The sequence below is a fragment of the Emydura macquarii genome, unplaced genomic scaffold, assembly GCF_026122565.2.
Source record: "Emydura macquarii macquarii isolate MOO-44397 ecotype Brisbane River unplaced genomic scaffold, CSIRO-AGI_Emac_v2 contig_2897, whole genome shotgun sequence".
Classification (NCBI taxonomy): Eukaryota; Metazoa; Chordata; order Testudines; family Chelidae; genus Emydura; species Emydura macquarii.
The window spans coordinates 25922565-25948473 of NW_027133034.1; the positions used below are offsets into that span (position 1 = coordinate 25922565).

General features: G+C 41.3%; 1 protein-coding gene and 1 long non-coding RNA gene across 3 annotated transcripts; both read left to right on the top strand.

Annotated features, from left to right (window-relative positions):
• Window positions 1-197: 197 nt before the first annotated feature.
• Window positions 198-11364, top strand: CDO1 (cysteine dioxygenase type 1). Of its 2 annotated transcripts, XM_067569079.1 has the most exons (6): window positions 198-332; window positions 1032-1127; window positions 5040-5117; window positions 7328-7485; window positions 10081-10250; window positions 10568-11364. In XM_067569079.1, the coding sequence occupies exons 2-6, from the start codon at window positions 1066-1068 to the stop codon at window positions 10595-10597; spliced, it is 498 nt and encodes a 165-aa protein (XP_067425180.1). In that variant the 5' UTR covers window positions 198-332; window positions 1032-1065; the 3' UTR covers window positions 10598-11364. The 2 variants fall into 2 exon arrangements, with proteins under 2 accessions (XP_067425180.1, XP_067425179.1); XM_067569078.1 differs by lacking the exon at window positions 198-332 and having other exon boundaries at window positions 372-1127.
• A 5770-nt stretch (window positions 11365-17134) lies between these two features.
• Window positions 17135-25662, top strand: LOC137167057 (uncharacterized). The gene is made up of 3 exons (XR_010923948.1): window positions 17135-17420; window positions 21728-21782; window positions 23723-25662. It is a non-coding gene; the product is annotated as an uncharacterized lncRNA (long non-coding RNA).
• Window positions 25663-25909: the final 247 nt, after the last annotated feature.

The window sequence follows — 25909 nt, forward strand, 5'->3', positions numbered from 1 at the left end:
TTTGAAACTGTCGCCCTAAATTAATAAATGTTTGTAAAATTCTTTAAGGTGCTGAGATGGGAGGAGGTAATGAAGGGGAATGTATAATGTTATAAATGCTGCAGAAGGATCAAGGAATTCAAATCCTCAGAGACAGTTGCAAATAGGCTGTGATCTGCTTTTTCACCTCAAGCTAGCTAGGAAACGTTATCCCCTTCTCTTGAACAAGGACTGGGACACAGTGATCTCTGCTCTGCAAAACTGATGCAGCCAAGGCAAGACTAAGTGACTGCTATCCTCTTGGGAAGAGGAGTCCCCTATTAAGGGGCTGGGGGAGAGGCTGAACTGGGTTGGTGAGTATGCTGTTGGGAGAAGGGGAGTCTTTCTGAAGCTGTGTTGTGAGAGGGGTACTGAAGTGAGGAGTAGCAGTGCAAACCTCTGAGTTAGATTCAGTACTATGGTAATGAATACTTTAGCAGCTCTTACACTAGGCAGACAGATTAGATGGATTAGAGTGGGGGCCATTTTTTTTAATGTCCCTGCCTTTTCCCTTGAGCATCAACTGCTGGGGCTTTCTAGCTGCCACTGAATCTGCCACGTAAAGAGACTCAAATGCAATGGCTGGGAGTGGGGCAGAACATTAGAGCGAAGAAGTGCAACCTTCCCATACAAAAGGAGGGGGATTCTAAGAAGCCATATCTGAACTCTTTGTCGGGGGGAGCGGGGGGTTCTTTCTGTTAGCACAACCCAGGATCCCATAGTCAACTAACCAGTTGTGTGAACTTCCCTCCCTCCACCCTCCTTGGGCAATTGGTACATTCCCACTCACTGTAACTTCAGGAGCATAAATAAAGGCAGCAAGCTGCGGGAAATTTTGCTGTTTGCTGGCTAGGGGAAGAGGAATCTGATTGCTTGTCTAAGCCGAAGCAGTTTTGTGCTGCTTGCAGCCGGTTGTGGGGAAGGTGTATTATGGAGCAGCCGGTGCAAACAGAAGTGTGGAAAGCGCAGACCTTACAGGAACTGATCCAGATCCTGCATCACTTATTTTCTAGTGATAAAGTCAGTGTAGAAGAAGTGCAAGCCTTAATGGAATCGTATGAGAGCAACCCGCAGGAGTGGATGAAATATGCCCAATTTGACCAGTTCAGGTAAAGTCAGCTCTTTTCATCTCTCTGCAAAGGGTGGGAACTCAAAAAGGAGCCTGTCTAAAGAGTAAATCAACAGAGCAACAAGCAAGTCATATAAACACACCTGGTGGGGAACGGGGTCCGTCGTTGGTGTTCTCTTTGGGTGTAGATTTTTTTTTAAGAAAGCGAAATCAACAGCGATCAGAGGAATATAAACTAAAGTTGAAGTATGACCAGTATGTGCGAAACCTGAATTCAACTGAAGTAGTTCGAGTGCATGTATATGCGTTGTATGGAGCTATGGAAACATTTTCTCCAAACAGCTTTTAAAAAGGGGTTGAGGAATTAGTGGCGGCGGTGTCCTCCTTGCGGTGTTCAGATAGTTGGAATCTAGGTAACGTGAGATCGGGGAGAAGGAGACGACTGGCATCTCAGGTGTAAACTTCCTTTTAATAGACTGTAAATGAAGGACATGGTTGGAATGAATAAACAACAATGGAGAGTCACTGTAAGGGCTGGATAACATGACTGTTTCCTCGCGATTGCTTTGACTGTTGCGATCATTTTAGGTACAGCTGTGGGTAGGAATCTGACCCAGATGAATGTGGCTTTTATTCTTTATTTTATTATCTGCTAACGCTAGTACACCCCGTGCGTTTCCTTGACCACTCCCTTCTATCAATGTTGTCCCGATGCGTGGTTTTAATGTGAACAGCAAAGATGTTTTAGGAGATGCCGGAGGGGAGGGAGGCAAGTGTGGAACCGTTCGCAGATTCAGAATGAATCCAGGCCCCTGGAAACAGCTCAGAAACGAAGAACCCAGAGAAAATATGTTGGCAAGTTTCCCAGACTGATCAGCGGTAGGAAACGAATTCCGTTTAGCTCGGGACTCTCGCTCCACATCTTTCTGCTTCACAAAGCGGGCATTCATGGTTGGGGCGCCCCGCTGTGGGAAAAGGGCCAGTGTCTAATGTCTCTTGTTTGGTAACGGGGTATGGAGCCCCAGTTACTTACTGTTGACTTCTGCGGTGAATCATTAGAGAAAGGGCAGCGGAGCTTTCCAAAGTGAGCGAAGCGCAAACGCTTGCTCAAACCTACTCTACACAGTTACAAGGGGCGGGCTGGCAGAGCTGGGGAAGCCCAGCCAGTGCATCGGCTTGTTTGAAATAAAAAGTCTACCGAGCACCAGTGCTTTGCTTCGGCTTTGATTTTGCAAAACCTCTTCTTCTCCCTCCTGCAGTAAAAATCAGTCCCGCAACACTGGGTCTGCTAGCTCCACGCTGCGTTTCCCGCCCACTCCTCAGCGCTTTCCCGTTCTGCACGGGGTGGTTTTTTGTTTTTGTTTTGGTGTGGTAGGGCATTTTCTATGCAGTTCTCCTCCGATTCCTTCTCGTCTTCCCTCGAGTCGGGATTCTCGCCTTCCGTGGCACGCCGCATTCACCCTGGCTGAGAACTCGCCTGCACACCCTGCCTTGGCCCTTCCCTGCACGCGGCGCTCTGGGGGTGCTGCAATTCGCATGCAACACTCCCTCTGCGGAGGTGCTCGGCGGGCTCCCGCTGCAAGCCTCCTCTGCAGGCCGGGGGGAGGCGCGCCGCAGGCGGGTTATTCAGTCCTCTCCCCCCCGTTTTCTTTCTCGCGGCTTTGCAGGTTTCCCGGCGGCCGCTGCCCGGCAAAGGGCTGCTCAGAGGCAGGGCCAGGGCCGGGGCTCGGGCAGCCAATCGGAGCTGCCCCACAGCTACGCCCCGGGGCGCTGGCCAAATCAGAGCCGGCAGGGCGGCCTGGGCTTGTTGTCAAGCGTCGGGCACGAGGAGGGGCTGGGCAGGGGCAGGCTCTGGCCCATGGGCTCCTTGCAGGCAGGGCCCAAGCGGAATGTTTTCGCGCCCAGTACAGACCTGGAACACGGCCCCTCCCACCCACATCCCGCAGCCCCTCGTCCCCACGTACAATCTCCAGAGCCCTGACAATGTTTTTCCTCCTGATAATGGGGGGGTTGCAGCCTGGGCCGTGCCCCTCTGGGCCCCAATAAAGTGCACCCTTCCCACTCCCCCCCCCCACGTGGGGGTCCTGGCGCAGATTGTTTGCCCTGTCACTCCAAAGTTACCTGGAGTCGTCTGGCCCCAAGGAATGAGGGGGCGCTGAGTGGGGCGCCCCTGGTGTGAAGGCTATGAAGTCAGTGGGTAGATCTGAGTGCAGGGCAGTCTCCTAGTGCAGGAGCTCGGATTGGTTTCCTTCCCCACCCACACACACTCTCACACCAGGGCTAATTCCCGAGTGAACAGAAGACAGTTAGAGCTGTGCTTATTTATGACCATCCCATTATAGGATTTTCTGTGGGGCTCATCAGTGCCTCCCCCCTCCCCCGAGAGTCATGAAGTTATTCTCCTGAGACCCCTGGAAGGCAGGGTGACAATTAGCCACGTTTGGCAGGGGAGGAGCTGAGTGGCAGAGGACTCAGCCCCGCACAGGTGCAGCTCCATTAGCGGAAGCGCTGGTGTGGACAGGGTACAGGGGTTTCTACCACTGTGTCAGCTGGCACGTGCACATTGTTTACCCCACAGACTATTACCATTGGAAGGAGATGTACTAGTGCTAGATCAGTGGGAGAAGAAAAGTGATGAAAATTCCTAGATAAACCTACCCTGAGTCAGTTCTCCAGGTTCACACAGGCAGTCTGTGTCAGAACCTGGAATAGACTCTCTAGCTCAGTGGTTCTCAACCTATTTATCATTGTGAGCCGCATGTGCAGCTCTCTATGTGTTATGTGGGTGTGCATCCATACAACATATATACTACCAGTACTGCCCTGAGGATGTCTCAGGGGCCATAGCTGTGTGCCAAATGGGCCGCAGGTTGAGAACCCCTAGTCTAGGTCATCTGTGTCTCACTTCCATGCCTTAACCTCAAGAATACCCGTTCCTTTAATGTGATGACTCTGACCAGGATTTTTTCCCCCTACTTAAATGTTAGTGATTGCATACACAGACATAGATACTTCCTTTCAGTACTGATGCATATCTTAATACATATCTATACATAGAAACATTTAAGCAGAGTAAAGAAATTTTCCTTAAAATTGTTTTTTGTCAGAAAATGTAAAATGAGGTTACTCGTGTGAGTTTGCAGGATTGGGCCTTCAGTTAGGAATCAGAGGATGAAACCACTTGTATTGTTTAGGGACATGAGAGGTCCTCCAGCCCTGAGAATGGAACATACCCTTGATTAACTATATGAATAATATGTATGTAAAAAGCAAGCCTTTTCTGCTTTTCTTTTTGTGTTTAATTTACTACCAGAAACTTTTTTAGCATCTTCTGCTCTTCAGAATGTAGTTTTGAGCATAGCTCTTTGACAGAAATTACTGTGTTGGTATTTGGGTTTCAGCCATACAAAAAAATTACAAGTATAAAAAAACAGAATAGTCCAGAAAAGCAACAGTTATCATATGTGTAACTACTGCACTTTAAAAATCTTTGCCTAATGCAAAAGAGTGCAGTCACAGAAAGGAAAGCCAAGAATATTTTAAAATGAGGTGTAGAAAAATGTATACATTTATTTGATTTTCTTCCTTGCAGTACTGTTTCTAATTATAAAGCTTGCTGTTGAAGTGATCTCATTCAGCAACTATTTTGATTAGATTCTCTCTTCTACTTCAGTTTCAGATACATACTTCCAAACCTCAACACTGGATTTAATTTAAAAGCACTACTGATGCTATAAGTGGTAGTTGTACGTCCAGTTTTTTCCAGCCTGAAAAAGTACAAGGGCAAAAACCACTCAAAAATTCTATTTCACTTTCTCTGCATATAATTTGCCTTTCAAAGCGAAGAGACCCTGTAAAATAGGCTGCCATCCTCATATTTATACTCTTTGTTGGTTTTTTTTTATATGCACACATAGGTATTTTTAAAAACCACAGATATTTTCAATTTCAGGTACACAAGAAACCTTGTGGATAAAGGAAATGGAAAGTTCAACTTGATGATCTTATGCTGGGGTGAAGGACATGGCAGGTTTGTTTCCAAAGGCTTGGTATCTGCAGATAGAAATAAAGCTAGTATTTTTCATTTGGGTCTGTGTAATACTGTGTGTCATCATCCTACAAAAAGAGACAAACTATCTACCTCACAAGCATTAATAGGTAGAAGATGGTTAACCGTTAACTACAAACAAAAGAAATAGTAATAATGAGGATGCCTATACCAAAGGGGTAATTTTGAAAATTGTATATCTTGTGATTTTAGGACATTTCTGTGGTTTTCAGTCTTTCACCATATCTAAACTTCTCTTTTGTCCACTGAGGTTTTTTAACCCCACAGTTACAGAGCTGGATCTTATAGTCTTTAAGTAAAACTCCAGTTGCTTTTAAAGGGAGATCTGCCTGATCAGGACTGCAAGATCAGGCTCATGTATTAGAGGCTATAAAAGCTTTTGCTTCTATTACACCTACATAGTCTAAATCCTGGTCTGTGTGGCCAGCCTGAGAAAATTAGTTTGGGTTAGACATCTTGGGGTGTGTGAAGGAATGGAATCTTCCCACCCCACGCTACTGTATAACAAGGCCACTTTGTGGTTGCTATCACAGACATAAAGTGACAACAGATTTTGCAGCTGCTGGGACCAGTCTATGTAGGAAGTTTGAAGGTGTAGACCAATGGATCTCCATAGTCAGAGTGCCCCTGAAGCCCCTGCAGAACTTTCTTCTATGGTATGCAGGAGTTTCAGACTTCCTGTATATATTCTGTACAGCCTGCCTCCTCTGCAGAGCTGAACCACACCAATGCTGTTGATTATTGGGGTGGTGTGTATGTGCCTGCAGAAGTGGGGGCAGGATCTTTCTCTCTGAAGTTCTTTCGCAACTTGGTTGGTTAACCAAAAAAACTTTTTATAGCCTGTAGTTTTTTGTCACATAGTCACTGACCCTGCACATAAGTAGAAAAAGTATAATTGTTTGCTTTGGATGTGAAAATTAATTAATCTTGTCAGGTCTAGTTTGGGATGGTGCCATGCTTCCCCAAACAGATTTAAGAGGGCACTCTAGATCTGCAGCCCACCACCTATTCAGTATAGGGTCTTTTGTGGGCAGACTTAAATTTTTGTCAAATGTTGTACTGGTTTGTTACTTGGACAAGCATCTGCTGGTGACTAGAATGATACCACAACTTTTTTTCACTCCCTATGTAAGAAGGCTAAATTAGTTAACATGATTCATTGGAAGAGAAACTGCTGAGGGAGTGACTATGTGGCATTCATGAACTTGCCTATTTAAAGAAAAAGAAAAACCCTGCTCTTCATAAGTCAAAAGCAATACAACTTCTTTTTCAACTGGAACCACATTTTCTGTGTATAAACACTTAAATCCTTCATATTCTAGATTGAAGCTTGATTAGTCTTGTATATTGGGGTAAAAAAAAAACACTTGCCAGATTGAGCAGGAAGTTTTTCCTTGGGATCTTGGGTTCTAAAGCAGTCAACTTCTGCAGAAGTGAAGCTTTAGTTTCTTTTAAATTAACTACATTTATAGCCCTTATGGCTGCACATCTAGCAATCCAAATGTATTCCTGGATAGGTAGCTGTCCTGCTTCCGTGCTCCTGCCACTTCTCATGGCTTTGCCAAGCAACAGCAGAGAGAACTAAACAAATCTGTCTGGTCAGTTTAACTGTTGCTATTAAATCCAGTGGGAAGCAGTGAAACTTCCTTTTTCCTGTGTACCTCACATCCACGACAGCAGCAAAGAGGCCTGAAGATGGAGAAGAGGCAGAAAGCTCCATCTCCTATGCAGAGCTTTAAATTTATCAGATGTTTACTAGCCTGTAACCGATAGGAAAGATAGAACACCCAAGCAAAATCCATGGAAAGTGCCTTTTTGTTTCCCTACAGGCAGGGTGTCTTACCTGGACTTTTCTTTTGTGTCTACTTCTGGTTAGTATAGTTAATCCTTCAGCTAGTATTTTGCTAAAATTTGCTAAATAAACCTGTATTTGTTGTTAAGTTATTACAATAGCTTTCTAGTACATCAGCCTTAATTGAGCATCTTTCAGTCACAGTAAATGTTTTTTTGAGATTTGCTGGTGTTCTGGTATGTGACAAGTATGCAATAATATTCATGTCTTGCACGTACTGTTATAACTCTACAATACAATCTGTGGTGTCTGTTATATTTTAGTAGGTAGTATTAAATGTATACATCACGTTGAGTTCAGCTATTCTGTGTTTCTATAGCAGTATTCATGATCATACTGACTCACACTGCTTTATGAAGATCCTTCAGGGGTATCTAAAGGAGACTCTGTTTGAGTGGCCTGGGAAAAAAGGTTCTGGAGCGATGACTAAGAAATCAGAACGAGTTTTGGGGGAAAATCAATGCGCCTATATCAATGGTAAGTTGTTTTTTTTTAATGTCCGGTATATGACCATTCCATTGCTAGCATCAGTGATTCTAACTCTTAATTGAAAAGTTCAGTCTTCAATAAACTGGCCTAGCTAGCTTCTTGTATTGTACCTAATTCTGTTGTACATCAGTGCCTATGCAGACTCAAGCTCTCCTCAAATTTGTGTTTAAACTTAAACAATCTGAAAAACCCTCATTCATCTAAATTCATTATTAAGATACTGCGATAAAGGCTAACATCCTTCAAGATGCTGAACAGCTCCTGAATGCTCAGAACCTTGCATGATCCAAATCACTAACTGAAAATGCATGTAGATATGAAGTTAAAAATATAAAGCAACAGGCAAATCGCATGTACAAAAATCCAAAATTCATACGTCTCCCTCTTTGGATCATGAAGAAAATATCTCTTGGGTGTGTATGATCCTTTTGAGCTACAATGAAAAGCCTAAGACAATAGTGTAGTAGAACAGTAATCACTCACAAAATCGGTAAGTCTAACAGCCAGGAATATAATGGATAATGATTGAATTGTATGTTGCTCTGGTCTTTTAGAATTCTGTATTTACACTTTTTACGGTGCACAATAGCACATAGCTATCATGACAGGGGCCTTCTTTGTTGAACAATGTTGTTAAATATAAAATGTACACTAAAGCCAACTTCCCATGTGAAGTAATGCACAATACTCTATGAAAATGGTGGACATCTTGACTACTTTTGACTGATGTGTGTAACTGCTTCTGTACATCTCTCTATGTGCACTGGATGCAGCTTTCTATTCCTACTTCTTTCCTGTTATGAGAAGCTTGCAAATAAAACAAAGGGCTTGAAAAATTTACTTGACACCTGAAGAGCTAGTCTTTTGGCTAGCAGCCAGAGGCCCTTGACTCTGAAAACTTCCTGGAAACTTTTTCTTATTATTTTCCATGCTTGCTCTCAGTCCAGAGGTGGATTTTCATTAATCAAACTTTCTGAAGTAGAAGGAGAGAGAAATCTGTTCAAACGCTCAGGGTTTTTGTTTGAGGGAGGGAGGGGTGTTTGTTTTTAAATATAAGCAGTGCTGTGCATTTTTTACAAGTTCAGAAAACATTTGAATTTTGTGTGTTTGCTCCAAACTCAAATTTTGTTTGTCTGTCTGTCTGTTTGTTTGTTTGTTTGTTTGTTTGTTTGTTTGTTTGTTTGTTTGTTTGTTTTAAAGCAATCTATCAAAAAGGCTCAAACTTGTCCTCTCAGAGAACTGTATGCCTAGTTCTTCTGTGTTTCCTGGTTGAATATATCGGCTTAAAAGTAACAGAAAATAAAATGCTGTGCATTCACAATTTGTTGCCTTAACTCTTTAACAGTCCCCTAAGATATCTGTTTTTCTGTCTGGATCTCTGCACATTCAGATAAATGGTGCAGAAAGAATATGCTAGGTAGCATGGCAGTTCTTTATGTGCTAGTGTATATTGTTTGGTGTTTGCACTTTACTTGCAAAACTATTTACTCACAGGAGTGAATTGATTTTAATCTCTCAATACATACATATAAATGTAGGGGTTTTCCCCTCATTTAAATGAAACAGTGTAAATTAAACTTAGAGGTGTATATTTTAAATGTGCAAAAGTTGGAATGCATCAGTGTTTCCCACAGTAACAGTATCTGGGCTACATTGCGCAATTAAGGGCTGAGGATTATATAAGATATTATATAAGCGTAAAAGGCTGAGTTGCATTTGCTCTGGGAATCATAAACTTGAATTCTTGGACTCTTGAGCAGTTTTAAAAATTCTTCCTTAATGTTGAATCAACATGAGTTTTGGTAGATTTAATTTTCATACTTTGGGTATTTTATAGTAACTCGGTTTCTGTCCCCTGGTTCTCTGAAAGTACTGTTCATTTGTTAACAGCTGCCCTGTGGACTGTGCCTTATTTTATTACCTGTTCAATTATGTTTGCTATTTCAGCGAAGATTGGACGTTTGCCATGCTCTGGTAATTTGTCACTTTAAACAAAAGCCCAGACAAATTGGAAGATGGACAACTGCAAAAGAAAGCAACTGTCTCTTTGCTCATGAATTCACACTTGAAATTCAAGTAGTTCATTGTTAACGTGATTGATGTCCTGGTTATCAGGCTGAAAACTAGCAATGCAAAAACCAGTTTCCCTCTGAAATGTCTTGTTGTTTATTCTTTAGAAAAACAAATCTTCCATTCAACATCTTCAGAACACCTGTGTCTCCTGGGAAAGAAAATAACCTTGAACTCATTGGGGATGGCAGCTGTTAATAAATAACCAACAATGTGCTCTTCCTGAAGCTTTTATAGATTTCTGTTAAGCTTTATATGATAGCAGATAACAAAAAAAAATATTACTGTATATGGAAAGTTAGAGAGCAAGGCATTCTGAAGTCCCACTGGATTTGGTGATCTGTCCTAGAGAATAAAACCCAAATTCTCTTTTTTGAGTTAAAAATTCATCCTAAAAGTGTGGTTGTGTCTAACTGTCTTGTTGGTTTAGATGGTGCTTCTCCAGGCACTTATCAGATTTCATTAGACCTGTCTGTTAATGTAGCCTTTCCTCTCATGTCCTCGCTTGTCTAGACTCCATTGGCCTGCACCGTGTGGAGAACACAAGCCACACAGAGTCTGCTGTTAGTCTGCACTTGTACAGCCCGTCCTTTGACAGCTGTAACACCTTTGATCAAAGAACTGGACACAAGCATAAAGTCAAAATGACATTCTATAGTCAGTTTGGAGAAAGGACTCCAGGTGTAAGTACAAGCTAACGAATATCCTTTGTGTTCAACTACTCCGTGTCCTCGTGCAAACAGAGCAGAGAGCTAGCTTGCTCTGCTCCTGCCCATCACTGAAAACTAGCCCAGGGCTCTGTGCTTGGGTGCCCAGCACAAGCTGGGATCTGAGCAACCTCACAGTTCATTATTGACTGTCTGATCGTTCTCTTGTGAGAATCAATACATTAAGATTGAGCCATCCAGCTACTTGATAATGGGGTCCATATAAGTAGATGGGGCATCATAATCTACTATTAAGTCTTTTCTTTTAAAAGAATCTCTCCTCTTTTTTTTAGGCACCAGCAGTGTCACAAGAGAACAACTGAGAAGCATGCACCAGAATTAATGTGTTAAGGCCTGCTGAATGTTTGACCAGGGACAGAAGAATTGTATAGCTGATGCCAGCTATAGCTGAATAACCTGTACATAGAGATACAGTAGGGAAGCTTCCTGGCAATATGTAGTTATCTTGAATGAATTCTGATTATGGAACTCTAAGGTGACTAGTATTATAAGCTGCTGCAGAGGTTAGATGCCTTTGTGTAGGCTGTTGTAAAGTCAGAATCAAGTGTCTTGTTTTTCTGATTCTAGCCTCTTTTAAATTCCACTTTTAAGACTGTACTGGGAATATCAGGAGTAGGTTTTTAAAATATTATTTGACACTTTTTCTAGGCCTATATACGTATGTGCGTTCAGTGTATTCAGTAATCTAAACTTTGTAGACTCAAGTCACCATTAACAATATGTACCCATCTATAATGTATTGGATACTATTAACAGCAGTTGTTTTTTTTTTTTTTTTTTTTAATGAAGCTTTTTATGTTTTAGTGCTCTGGAACATTTTGATAGTTGTGTGTTTTATTTTTTTTTTTTTTTTTTAATTTCATTTGTCAGATCCATTTTTAAACAGGAGCAATAATGCACTTCATGTAGAAGGATGTTTGAAAAGTTAACTGACTTGGGCAAAAGTCTGGGTTTTTAACCAGATTAATTATGTTTAACGCAGCTAGTGTCTGTCCATTTTCCAGAATATTATTGTGTAGCTACTGAAGGCCTTTAGGGTAACCTAAATAAAACTGGATTTGAGCACAGATTTCAAAAGTTTGCAACTTCTTTCCTGATAACTAAAATAGAACACTCATTACTTGTGATTAATTCCATCCTCAGTAGATCTTTCATAAATATCTCTTAAATCTGAACTAGGCAATGCCGTTATTAGAAAGGGACTTAAAAAGACAAAAGCATTTAAAACTTACTATTAAATTCTGGCCCTGTTGAAGTCAATGGGATTTTTTTGGATAAATTTCAGTGGCACCAAGATTTCACCCTTAATCTTGAGTTATGATACATGGGGGGTTTTGCAAAATTTAATTATAATAAAAACAGAAATGCATCATAAATCAATGAGGTCTGGTTTTTTTTCCCCTCCATAAAAGAATCTTTGTTTGACATAATATGTGAACGAGAAGATGAGATGTGCTAAGTAAAAATATGCCTTTCCTTAGTTTCCTTGTAAAATCAAAAGTAGAAAATGAGGATGTATACAGATTCCACTGCACTCCTCACTCTCTTCTTAAGTGATTATGTTCCAATGGGCAGTAGTATAACATTTTAACAGTACCTTTTTCTAATGAGTTGCACATCTTTCTCCTTAATGGCAGTAAGCACTGCAGAGATTTTTATAATCTCAGCAGAAGCCATTTACCATGTGCTCTGTTATAGGCCTAAAAACTGCTTTCTGTTTTGGGCTCTTTTTCAAGTTTCCAGGAGTAAAAATCAGTCTGATGGGAGAGACTTACGGAAGGATTTTCAAAAGCAGTTAAGAGTTAGGCAACAATTCCCTGCAGAAATCAATGGGAATTTAGTGCCTAATTTCCTCAGGTGCTTATGAAAGTCCTAACCAAATATTACACCAGGTAAATTCAACACTAGGGTAAACCTTTTCTTAGGAATATGAAGGAGTGAATCTTAGGTTTCCAGTGGAATGAACAAACCAGAGGTACCAGCAAGATATTAGCAAAGGGGGGGATCAGGAGTCCATGGAGAATCCTCTTTTGGAAACCCACCAGGAAGTTAAAGGAACATGTTGGGTCCAAAGCTGGAAGAGAAAGGAGCAGCAGATCCTACTGGTAAAAGGCACTTCAAATGCTGTGTTTTTGATGATTTTCTGGGTTCCAGTATATTCCAAAGTGTATCATATCCTGACATATTACTGCTGAAATTCCAAAAAGTCTCTGCAACCTGAACATTGGTCCTGAGCTTCCCAGGTAGGTAAGACTGAAGTCACATGGTGGCAGCACATTCTGCCTCCTCACAGAGGAAATGAGCCATGTCACTCCACCTCTCAAACATGAGTGTTTACACTCCATCTCCAGTAACCCAGAAAAGTCTTTGGAGTGGGCGCTAACAGTGGGTCTTCACCTCTGTGGATCCACTGTCCATACTCTCTCTCCCACAGAGGTGGGTATTGCAGTCACGGAAATTAATGCAGCTCAGGAGCTGGCGTTGCAGATACAGGGAGTATTTGTTTGTGTTCAGAGTAACTGAAGGTCAAAGATTCTTTTCATCCTGGCCCAGTAAAGTAACTTTGATGCAGAGCCAGTTCATTAGTGCTTTTAAAAAAGACTGGCTTCTTCATGTCTCATGGGTGTCTCCCCTCTCACCTGCTTGCTGTCTTCGTTCTGTCTTTCTTAGGCATTGTCTATTATACTGGAGAAGTTGCACTGGTTAAACTACATTTTTTAAAATCAATGTAGTTAAACCAAGGCAAACCCACTATGTAAATACACTTAAGCCAGTTAAACCCTTGCATAAATTGGCTTAGCTTAATTTAGCAATTTACTAATGCAAGCAAGACCTACCGGACCAAGGTTTAAACTGGTTTCAGTGCATTTAGTAAGGGGTTTAAAATCAATTTAGTTAAACTGGTGCAACTTCACTACAAATACGGCTCCAGTGGTGCGTAGGGCACTGGCCTGAGAGTCCAGAGAACAGAATTCTGCCACTGACTCATTGTGGAACCTTGAGCAAGTGACTTAATCTCTCGGTACCACAGTTTCCCCAGCTGTAAAATAGAATTAATAGTGTTCATCTTGTGAAGCACCATGACACCTATGGATGAAAGCACTACACAGATGCAAAGTATTATGCTACCCCCTTGCCTCCAATAACTTTCCATCTTGCTGTTTGCTTTCTTCTCAGTGGCTTTGCACCTTCTTTTTTATATTTTCTGAAGATCAGTAAAACACTTAATCAAAAGAAAGGGAAAACAGTGTGATTTTTGGGGACACAGGCTTTGGCCTCCAGGAGAAGCAGAAATGCCATCTCTGTAACTTTCCACCAGTTATCTACAATCTCTGTACTGTTTAACTTGTTCATTTACTTTTCTGTTACCTATTTTCAATTTCTAAATAACAACATGTGCCAGATGAAATTGTGCCCTTAACCAGCAAGACTTGGGTTTGTTCACTGCTCTTGCCGTAGGGGCAGAGAAATAACAGAATAGCAGTGCCAAGATCTGCAATTTGCTTTTTGTTATTAAAGAAGCCTGTTCCTGAGCTACAAAGATACAAGGGGTACATGTTGTTCGCTAGCTTATTCTTAAATTGTTTTTACACGCCCCTCCCAAGCCTAGGTGAAAATTGTTTGTACTCCCAGGGTGTAGCCTTCCTGAGCTTAAAGCAGGCAGCCTGCCTGCAGTTACTCTGACACTTCTGTTGTTTTAAAGCATTCGTTTTAAACTGTTCTGCTTTTAGGCTGGGCTATAATACTCTGCTGCAGCTTTCTTGCTTGTGAAAGCCTTTGCAATCCTTGCCTGGCAGACAGCCCACACTGCCCCCTATTTTTAAAGTTAAATGGCTCTGTACATGTGAAAGGTCCAGTTTTACAGCCGTGGAGACTGATAACCTCTTTAGCCATGGAATAGGGACAACGGGAGCAGCAGATTCCCCACGCTGGCTTGCCAATGTTTCATCAGTGCTAACCACCTCTAAGGTCAGTCCCCATGCTTGTTAATATTTGGGCTTTCTGCTGCGATTGCAAATGAAGGTGAAAACAGTCCTGAAGTTATGGATACTGTCCACTAAGGACCTAGCTGAGACCAGCAGCAGTAATGATTTTTTCATCACTACCAATTCAAAATCAGATTTTAGCCAGTGCCCTGATGGCAAAAAGCTGTTTCTCATTATTATTAATCTTCTGAGCCATTTATGGCACTCAGTCCATCTCTGCTACTGCTTATTTACAGTTCTACCTCTTCCTACCCTGGAAATATAAGGTGTGTTAAGAAACATGTTTTACTCACACATTTTACTTAACACGTTATTAAGCACCTACTGTAGAGAAAGACACGTTTTTAAAAGCTAGCTTGTTAACCCTAGGGTTAAGGTCCTGTGGTGTTTAATATCGTGTTAATTAAAATGTAAGTTAACGCATTTGCTAACAGGAACCATTTTTCCCATTGTAGAGAAGACACTTCTCCAAAACACAGCTATCCCAACCTGTTCCCTGCAAGATTACAAAATTGTGATTGCTCTAGCCTCGAGAAAGAACATCAGAATGGAAATTCTTAAGATATTTTATTTTCCTCCTGTGATTCTCCCTGTGTTTCCGTAAGAAACATGTCCTCTGGGTGGGAAGAAGATTTCCCTCTGCTATGAAAACGAACCACATCTTGCTGAGCTGTCCCCGCTCAGCTTTCAGGTTCAGTCCTGAAGTAGTGCAATTTTTTTAATCTCACTTTGAATGCCAAGTGTTTGGCCATGTATGTCATATGTTTTTTTAGGAAGCCGTCAGAGCCAAAGCCAGAAAACAAAATCATTCCTTCATTCCCCAAACACGTTGCCCAACACAAACCACATATTTGCAGTCAGCACTCCAACCAATTAAATGTGCCGAGGAACTGGGTTTCTGCCACGGTGTCTTTCTGCAGCCAAGGAACATGGCTTTGCCCTTAACCAAGGGCTTGTCTACATGGGAATGTTGTTAGTTTGGATTTAGTTTGTTTGCCTTAAATGTGTCTTGTGTCCACCAGACACCCCCTTTAAAAAAAGTGAATTATTTGGTGTCTGAAGTCTTAGATCACAGTAATCCTCCTTGCGACTAGAGTAACTGCACTTTTCAGTGAGTTTGTTCCTTTAAGGTTCATGTGGATCAATTCCTAACTATTTTGTTACTGACATGCTTCCAGCTACAATCCCACACTGCATTGCTTCACACCTGGCTTAAACAGGTTTAGTATCTCCAGGGTTATCTTGACTAAATGTCACCTCTCCATTTATAATGCTGGCAGGCAGCCAGGAGTGCCTCTATTTGATACCAGGTAATAGGGAGTTCACATACTCATGATAGCAGCCATGTCCCCTGTGCTTCCAGACTCCTTCAGAGGTCCTGGATCTGCTATTATCTTCTCTGAAGAGTTGCATTTTCCGTCCCGCCTGCAGAACAATCACCAGAACAGAGACATCTGAAAGACACTGTTAGAGTAAATGAAGGTGAGGGGACATTCCTGGAATTAGTCCCAGGTTTGCAAATAAAAAGATGAAGCTCAGTCTGAGCACATGGGACTAAACCATGTTTTAATCATTTTAATCAGCATTGAGGAAACTATTGGATTGTATTTGGATTCCTTGGCACAGGTTATTTTTGTAATTTTTGTAGACAGGAACGTGGAGGAACAAGGGCGGAGGAGTCTGGGTTTGCTGGCATTAGGAGCCAAGCCATTCATTTGGGCGGGGGGAAGGACATTTGAAAGTGCCCTCCAGAAGAGTGTGCAAAGCCACTCTCTTTGGAGTACATTCATTTAGAAAAAGAGGCAGCAGGAAGATTTTGTGAACTCCTAAGTTGCAGATCTTCAGCTGGTGTAAACTAGTGTCATTCCGTTGCTGTCAATTGAGCTACTGCCATTTTATGCCAGCTGAAGCTCTGCCCCTTAGTTTAAACCTCAGACTAGAGTAAGTTTTTCATTCTGATGTGACCAAGTTTCCAAAAGGCTAAGTGTGTCAGTCCATTGAGCTGTCAAACTGTCCAGCCTTCACTTAACCTGTCACAGCCAGCAGCTTACACTGTTTTGGCAAGGGAAGTCCATTTACTGTTTAAGAAAAACTTCAAAGTCTAGCATTCTCTACATTCCATCAGTAGGAAGCGTTACTTAGAATGCCTGAGGATGGCGTGAGTGTGAGCGAAACCTCTACCACAGCGCTGTGTGAGTGAAAACAAATTGTGCGCTCCTCTACCCTTCCCACCCCACTTCCTCCTCCTTTCCAGTGTCTTTATTTCATTGCTTCAGCTCTTGATGGATTCAAACATGCCATTGTCATCACATTATAAGACTGATTAAGGATGCACTTTCATTTTAATCTATTTTCAGATTTTTATAATCTACTGGGAAAATTAAGCCTTGGGTTTAACTCTGTTTCTGGACCCCACTCTGGAAAATCAGTTTTACTGGCTACCTGGAGAGTCCCACTATGGAAGGGGAATTCCTAGGTGTCCTAGAGCTGACATAGCAACCAACATCCCCTTGTGGACTCTAGTGTACAGGGTGTTCCTGAGACAAAGGCGGCGGCTGCAATGGCCTCCTGGGACCATGGGTAGCCAGGCATAAGTTACAGCAGTCTTCAGATTGCTCTAACTCATGGCCAGGATCAAATAAGTTCCTAGCCTATTCCAAGAGCCAATGATCACAAAGGTGGTATAAAGTTACCTTTCTTTTGCCTCCTGGTCCTGTGCCACGTAGAGCTTGTTCAAATAGATATCTGGGGGTTTTGTTTTTGCTTTGTCTGTTTGTCAGTCAGATTATGTCACATAGTGAGTAAACAGAAAAACTTCCACTTGGCTATGTTTTAACCTGGGGAATTGTATTTTTTCATGCATTAAGATAATTTTAAGATACACCCATGTGAGTGTGGAGAATGAAAACACTCTTATTCTAAAATGTCAGAATTGGTTTAGCTCAGTGATGACCTAATTAGGAATAAATAGTTGAGTAAATAAATTTTGGTTTTTTTAAAACTTTTTATTGTAAGAGTGACAAGAGCATACATGCACATAATGCTTTCCTTTTGTTTCCAGTAACATATCTAGATCTAAGCAAGGGTGGCATTATAACTGTATAATAATATCAAAGAGGAACAAAACCATACAGCCAGGGTAAGTCTGTAATTTATTTTGAAATAATTGATTGTGATTTCCCTATTTCCCTTCACTCTAGTCTGTGGTGCTCTTGCTGAAACTTGCATCATTTAAGGTTTGTTCTGATCAGGCTAACCATACTAGTCCTAGAAAAGAAATTTTAAACAGTTAGGACTCAGAGCAAATGGATTCATGACAATATTTGCTTGAATGATTCAAGGACCTGATCCAATGTCTACTGAAGTAAATAGTGTTCCCAAAGAGTGTTCGATCAGATTTTAAGGGTGGGATCTATGAAGAGCCATATGCATTGCAATGCCAAGCATTAAAGCACCTAACTTTTAGGCACCTAGAAAATCACAGGGACAACCCTGCGATCCACAAAGTTGAGTTAGGTGCCTAGGCTCTCTGTACAATGAATGGGGAGAGATAGGCACCCATTAATGAGATCCACAAAAGCCAGCATGCTAGGCAGGGAGGCGTCTAAATTAGCCAATGGGAGATGGGGACCAGAGGAGTATATGCTAAGCCCCACCCATCTCTCAGAGATAGGTGCCTAAATCCAGATGGCAAGAAGGTGCCTATCTCTCTTTAGCAATCTCTGAATGGGAACCTGCTGCCTGGAGTCAGGTGGTTTAGGTGCTTAAGTAGTTTCCATGGGAATGATTTAGGTGCCTCCCTGACTCCACACAAAATGGCCAGAGGAAGAGGTGCCAGCCCTGTATTTTTTAGCCCAGTCGTTAGAAAACTTACCTGGGATGTGGAAGACCCATGTTCGATTCCCCCTTTTCTCTGCCAGAAGGAGGGGGAAAGGATTTGAGCAAAAGTCTCCCATCTCTCAGGAGAGTGCTGTAATTGCTGAGCTATGGGATATTCTGATGTGGGGCTCTCTCAGTCTCTCCTATTCAAGCTGTTCCACTCTGGGTAAATAATTAGAGCTTAGTTTCTCAACCTGTGGTACGTGTACCCCTGGGGGTACGCAAGACACAGGCAGGGGTTATATGGTGAAAAATCCAGTGAAGGGAGGTGAGCGGCAGCTGCTGACTTCTGAGGAAGCCAGGTTGCAGCCGCCTGCTTCCTGCCTAGTCCCAGCTCCGAGCTGGCAGGTAGATGGCAGCCACCCCAGTGCTGGGAAGCTGAGCGGCAGCTGCCAGGCTTTTGGGATGCCGGGCGGCAGCCGGAGGCTTGGGCAGCAGCCACTGGCTTTTTGGGAAGCCAGGAGGCAGCTGCCTGGTCCCGCCTGGTCCCAGCTCCCAAGTGGGAGCCCAGTGGCAGCCTCCTGCCACCCACGCCCCGCTCTGAGCCGAGAGACAGCCTCCTATGCCCCAGTTTGAAGATGGGCAGCAGCTGCCTGCTGCCTGCCCACATCCCCTGGTCCTAGACTGCTCAGAAGCCTCCTCTGCCCCAGCTCAGAGCAGGTGGCAGTCACCCACTTCCCGGGCTGGCAGCCAGATGGCAGCCGACTGCAACTTGCCCAGGTGGCAGCTCCCTTCCTCGGCTCAAAGCCTGGTGCCCAGAAAGCCAGGTGGAGAGCCCAGTCTCTAGGGGCAGGCTTACTTGTCAATTTCATTGCTATGAAATGCTTTCAGATTTTTGGGCAGAAGATGTTATAGAAGCTCCTAACATTATGGAAACACCTAGTAGCAACTGCTTAGTTAGGGCTGCATTCTAAAATGGGACATAATTTCCTAATTTTTCTCTAAAATAGGTTGCCAATAAGTGTGAATTTTAACACCATTTGTTTTTATGCCTTTTTAATTATCTGTGTAATTTTTGCTTGGTTTCGCTTCATGCATTTTTAACAGGAAAAATTAAGCCCTCTAGTTATAAAGATCATAAAGATCATTAATGATAATTATAATAAATATATATTGACCAGAGATTCAAAATAATTACTTATAATTAATATTGACTTGAAACTCAAAAAACAGTCAAACAAATAGTGGAAACTAGGTCCAATTACAAAGGCTGAATATAAAAAATATGACATAAGCTTGTATAGACAAAATTAGAAAGGCCAAGGCACAAAATGAGCTAGAGACATAAAGAGTAACAAGAAAATATTTTACAAATGCATTAGAAGCAAGAGGAAGACTAAGGACAGGGGCAGGCCCATTAATCAATGAGGTGAAAAAGACAATAACAGAAAAGGTGGAAATGGCAGACATGTTAAACGACTTTTTGTTTCAGTTTTCACCAGAAAGATTAGTAGTGATCAGATGACTAACAGTGAACATCAGCATAAATGGGGTAGGATCTGAAGCTAAAACAGGGAGAGAACAAGTTAAAAATTATTTAGGCAAGTTACATGTCTTCAACTCTTCAGGGCCTGATGAAAGACATCCTACAATATTTAAGATACTGGCTGAAGAGAGCTCTAAGTCATTAGCAATTATCTTTGAGAAATTGTGGAGGTTGGGATAGATCATAGAGAGTTGGAAAAGGTCAAATATAGTACCAATCTATAAAATGGGGAATAAGAACAACCCAGGGAATAACAGACCACTCAGTTTAACTTCAGTACTCGGAAAGGTCATAATCAATCAATTATCATACCAATCATAAATCAAACCAACCTCATATCCTTCTTCAGCAGGGCTGCAAGCCTTGTGGATAGTGGGTAAGTAGTAGATGTGATATATCTTGACTTTAGTAAGGCTTCTGATACTGTCTCACATGACCTTCTTATAAGAAAACAAGGGAAATATAGTCTAGACAAACCTGCTATAAGGTGGGGGCACAACTGGTTGGAAAACCATACTCAGAGTAGTTATCAGTGGTTCACAGTCAAGCTGAAAGGGCATATCAAGTGGGATCTCACAGGGATCTGTCCTGGATCCAGTTCTGGTCAATATATTCATAAATTATTTGGATAATGGCATAGAGAGTATACTTATAAAGTTTGTGAACAGCAACAAGCTGGGAGGGGTTGCAAGTACTTTGGCGGACATGATTAGAATACAAAATGATCTTGACGAACTGGAGAAATGGTCTGAAATAAATAGGATGAAATTCATAAGAACAAATGCAAAGTACTACACTTTGGGAGGAATAATCAAATGCACAAATACAAAATGGGAAATGACTGCTAGAAAAGAGCACTGCAGATAAAGAGCTGAGGGTTATAGTGGATCACAAACTAAATATGAGTCAACAATATAACACTGTTGCCAAAAAAAAAAAGCAAACATCATTCTGGTATATATTAGCAGGAGTGTTGTAAGCAAGACACAAGAAGTAATTCTTCTCCTCTACTCAGCACTGATAAGTCCTCAACTGAACTACTGCATCCAGTTCTAGGCACCACACTTACACTTCAGGAAAGATGTGGATAAATTGGAGAAAGTCCAGAGGCAAGCAACAAAAATAATGAAAGGTCTAGAAAATACGACTTATGAGAAAAGATTGAAAAAAACTTAGTCTGAAGAAGAAAAGACTGAGGTGGGGACATGTGAACAGTCTTAAAGTACGTAAAAGATTGTTATAAAAAGGAAGGTGATGAATTGTTCTCCTTATCCACTGAGGACAGGACTAGAAGTAATGGTCTTAAATTGCAGCAAGGTAAATTTAGGTTAGACATTAGGAAAAACTTCCTAACTATAAGGGTAGTTAAGCAAATTGCCTAAGGAGGTTGTGGAATCTCCATCACTGGAAGTTTTAAGAACAGGTTAGATAAACACCTGTCAGGGATGGTCTAGATAATACTTAGTCCTGCCTCCCTGCAGGGAACTGGACTAGACAACCTATCGAGGTTCCTCCCACTCCTACATTTCTATTATTTTATTCTGTGATTGATACTAAGGAAATCCTTATACCTGATTTAGATAGCAGCCCCATTGTGCTCGGTGCTATACAAACATATAGTAAATGATAATCTCTCCCCAAAGAGTTTGTAAGCTCTCTTTTAGATTGTAATGTAAAATACTGGATTTGGATCTAATGGATTGGATACAGTACTTGCTCTGTATTGGACTAGGTTAAAATCAGTAAAATCCCCACTGTAGTAAAAATTCAAGAATGGGCATTACACCCCACATTCTCCATTTGTAATTTTTGCATTTCTAAATTGTTTGTAACAGGACAAAGAAATCAAAGTTCTTCCACATTCACATTCACTCCTCTACATGAGCAACATGCTTTAGAGGAGGCTGGTGAAAAAAATGTCCCTGAATATGATTAAACAGATACGCCAGCAGTTAAACTCCGCATATCAGGGGGGAAAATACCACATTTTTTCTACTCTAGGTGGTCCAAGAGCATTTGACTGTATTATAAACGGATAAGAAGTCATGATACTTTGCATTTACTCAGCACCTTTGTTGCAGGATCTCAGCTCTTCTCACAAACATTAATGAATTCAGCTTCACACATTCCTGTGGGGTAAGTCAATATGCATTTCCGATGAGGAAATTGAGGCATAAGAAGGTTAAGTGCCTTACCCAAGGTCACAGAGGAAGTCTTTAGTAGATCTCAGAATAGGACCCAGCCCTCCTGATTCCAAGCCCTCTTCCTTAACCACAAGTTATCAAAAGACCGAGGCTTTTGGTATTTACTGCGTGGAGAGACTGACCCTAGGCTGGAGCCAGAGCATTCTTTGTGCAGACTGATACCCAGGATGGATAGATCATATTTCAGAAGTAACATATGATGACTAAGATGAGAATAAATTGGTGTATAAGAAGGTTCTTAATGAAGATGAGGTCCTTCCTGAAGGAGTACGGTGATAACAGCAAAAAGGAAGTAAGCAATGGAGTGTGAGCAGGACAGGAGCCTCATAGATAAGATAATGGGGACATCCAAAAGAGATCTTGAGACAAATACTTCTGTGTAGACCAACAGAAATTTGACCATGAATGTGTCCAAGATTTGGATTCTGACTAACAGAACTGATTCTTTAGTAATTATGGATCACAGCTAGGTAGAACTATGAGAACACTATGGCCAGTGCTTTTATGGTAGTTTTGAAAGTTAGAAGATTTGGGTTCTATTCCCATCTCTATCTATGATTTGCTGTATGACCTTGTTTGAGCAAGTTTCTTAACCTCTCTCTGTTTTTCCTATCTATAAAATGGGGACAATACAGGTTACTGCTGCGGCAGTAACTGGCAATGTTAACCCATTGTACAACCCTTTGTCCACTTATGAAACTAGCTAAACAATGATCCAGTTTGTGAGGATTTCAAAAGGGAGTGAAATGATATCTGAAGAGAAAATCTGACGTCATCTGGCTGGCCTCTTGAATAGGGACTGAGGGTTTTTTGTAAGATATGTGACATTTGGAAAATCTAGGGGCAAATCTCAAGGAGTGCTGAACATTTGTAAATACCATCGAATCTGTTCCTGCCCCACTGAAATCACTGACGTCAATTGATGTCAATAGGAGTAGGCCTGGATTAAGTGGGAGTTGACCCTTTTCTCTCCCTTGACAATTGATTAACTTTTTGAATGGCTGGGGTTGGAGATAGAATTGACAATAGTACAATATTCCTCACACCTGCAGAGCAACCATTGGAGTGGCAGGGATGCGGTAACTCTTCTGCATTCAGTTTTCATTCATCATTATCCATTAACTTTCACGTGCAGCACAGGAGACAAAATGTTCTTCCAAAAGGTGAATAGGTCAATACCTTTGTCCTAGCCAGGATTCTAAGTACATGGATGATTTTGTTATGCTCCTGATTTTAAATATCTCAGTGTCCATGTCCGTAGGATGAGCATTGCTTCACTGGTACTTTTTCTTCATGGTGCAAAATTTTCGATCATCATGCAGGAATCTGTTTTCTGCTTCTTACAAACTCAGGCCTCTGTTCTGACCAAATTTCAACTCTGGATGTTACTTTCTGCCTACATGCAATTCCAATGTACCTTCAACTGGATACAGTATTCTTCATTTCTTGTCCTGTGTAATGTTGCTTTCATTGAGCAACAGATGGTTGTGTTTCACTCCAGAGGTGACAATTTCAGTTGTGGGTGAAGTGATCCCTATATATCATAAAACGATTGAAGCAGGTTTTCATACTCTGGGGTGAAACCAATCCCTATTTGGAGTTGCCCAGTAATGCCTCAAACAGTGCAAAAACATGCCAAACTATTTCAAAATTATATTTTTATAATATATTGTGTATATATATATATATATATCATATAATTATTTAATGTATTATATATTATTATATTTTTAGCTCTTGTTTACCACTGGCTTGTGCCTGTAGAACTGTGACATGAACTCCCACTTTTCCCTTCTCCTCCTCTTTCTGTTTTGTACTCCTCTTCCCCCACCCTCTTCTGCCTCTCAATTTCTCTCCCTCCCCATCTCTCAGAAACATCCCTGAGAGTGATTCTTCATGCAGTGGAGGGCCTTGTTTAGGAGGATGGACAGAGACACACTTCCTGTGGTGGTATACATATTCGTCTACTATGTCCTTCTAAATGGTCTTCAGCTTCTAACTGTACCTATGCTGTTTTTCAAAGCTGATACTGGATAAGTAAATGTACTGAATTCTCAATGTCCTCTGTCTTCCCCTTATAAAGATTTCTTTGCTTTCTTTTCCCCTGCCAGGCCCTTCTTACAGGCCTTGGGCATATCTGGATATATGCGGTGCTCCAGTTTGATGTGTATTTATATATCTGAAATGTTGAAGTGTATTTCCAAACAAAATGTATTTCATATGAGTTTAACGTGCACCTATTTATAGTTTTTAAATGCTGGCAAGATAGAGAAAAGCTAGCACATTGCACAGCTATGCTTGAGTGAAAGACTAACTAGCATTTCAAAATCATTTTGGGGCAGAGGCTGGGAACAACACAGAGGGAAATTGTCTGTTTGTGGGTGGGGGGCATGGGAGTGAGTTCCTACATCATGGGAAATCCTAACAACAGTTTACAGTTCTATTCATACATCAGGGGAAACTATGACTTCCTGTCCTTAGCCAGTCTTGATGCTGTGATGTGGCTATGGCTTGTGTACATACAGAGGAGGGCTGAAATTAAAAAGGGAAAGAAATTGCACTGTAGAATGAAGGGTTAATGAAATGTACATGTCCTTCTCTTGGACTCATTTTGAAGGTTACGTCCCTTCCTTATTACAGTGACGACCCTCAAGAGACACACCTATCAGAGGTAGAGCAAGTGGAAGGAGAGCCTACAGGAATTATACTTTATTCTTCCACAGGCAAGAGGTGCAACCCCATAAATGATACATTTATTTTAAAGCTAGAGGCCAGATCCTGATGTCCTTAGTAAGATAAAAATCCCCATTGGCCTCCGGGGGCAGTTGTTCCTAAGAAGTGCAGGGTCCACTCCTAGCATTGCAAATTGAAACTTATCTGCTACCTAACATGGCAAATAAAGAGCATCTCCAGCGCTGTGCCATGTATCTGACACATCATATATACCCAGGTAAACTTGAGGGAACACAAAGGGAATGGAACCTTTCCATACAAATGCCAATTAATGCCATAATTAATTACTAAAGTCCATATAAACTCCACCTGGCTTCTGAGAAAGACCAGCTGATGTGTTTGGTGCAACAGCTGGATGAAGGTTTTAATGCATATAGCTCATATTTTGAGTCTTCCTGTTGCCACGTCTCAGAGCTCTTCCTTTAGTAGGTAAGTATTTTAATTCATGATATCATAAAGGTAAAGCACACACTAAATACAAATATTGTATTTTCACTGGGAGGATAGAAACATTTTAAAGACTGTATAGCCAAAATTCATCTGTAAATTTCAATAGAACTGTTGCAATCAATCAAATGTATAAATAAATAAAACATTTATTCACAATGTTAAACTTATTTTATTTGACTGTCTTCAATTTCCGTTTTTCCAATGGATTAGTTTAAGAGCAAAAATATTTTCTGAAGAGTGTATTTAAGTCAATATTTTCAGAAAGTGAATTGTGATTTTCTAATCACCATTATTTACACACGAATCAGAGTCTAAGAGTTGTACTCATCCAGTTGGAAAGCAGCTTGGATTTGGAATGCTCGCAAACATGCCATAGCTCAAGAACAGTTTCCAAAATTTTGTATGCCATTTTGAACAACAAATACAATGGTAAAAGTCACAATCTGTGGACAGTTTGCCAGCAGGAATTAAAGATGAATCGGTTGAATATATTAAGCAATATGAATTATTTTCTAATCTAAAGGAGCTACATCTGAATAATAATTCTAGCTTCAGTGGCTCGGTAAATCAAATAGGAGTGTAACTACAGCTAAATCATGTGTTTTGTAATGCAGGACCAGCTACTATATAATGACCTGGATAGTGTGTATTTCACTGCCCTCTAATGGGACAGAATTAGAACTAATCAATGGTGTGTCATAGGTTCTGTACTGCTAATAGAAAATCATTTTTAGCTCACATGGTAGCAGACCGTGATTTTGGAGCAAAAGGATCTGAATTCTCCAAATGGCATTCTAAAGTTCTGAATGGCCAGCATATGCTATATAATAAAAACTGTGAAGTTCTAGATGTGAAGTCCTCCAAATGATCAACCAG

What these genes read in the sequence shown, in the direction of transcription:
- CDO1 (XM_067569078.1), top strand. Translation starts at nt 949, where the DNA reads ATGGAGCAGCCGGTGCAAACAGAAGTGTGGAAAGCGCAGACCTTACAG. An exon ending in TGGGGTGAAGGACATGGCAG is followed by an intron (nt 5,118 to 7,327) that starts GTTTGTTTCCAA and finishes GTGTTTCTATAG; the next exon opens with CAGTATTCATGATCATACTG. An exon ending in TTGGAGAAAGGACTCCAGGT is followed by an intron (nt 10,251 to 10,567) that starts GTAAGTACAAGC and finishes TCTTTTTTTTAG; the next exon opens with GCACCAGCAGTGTCACAAGA.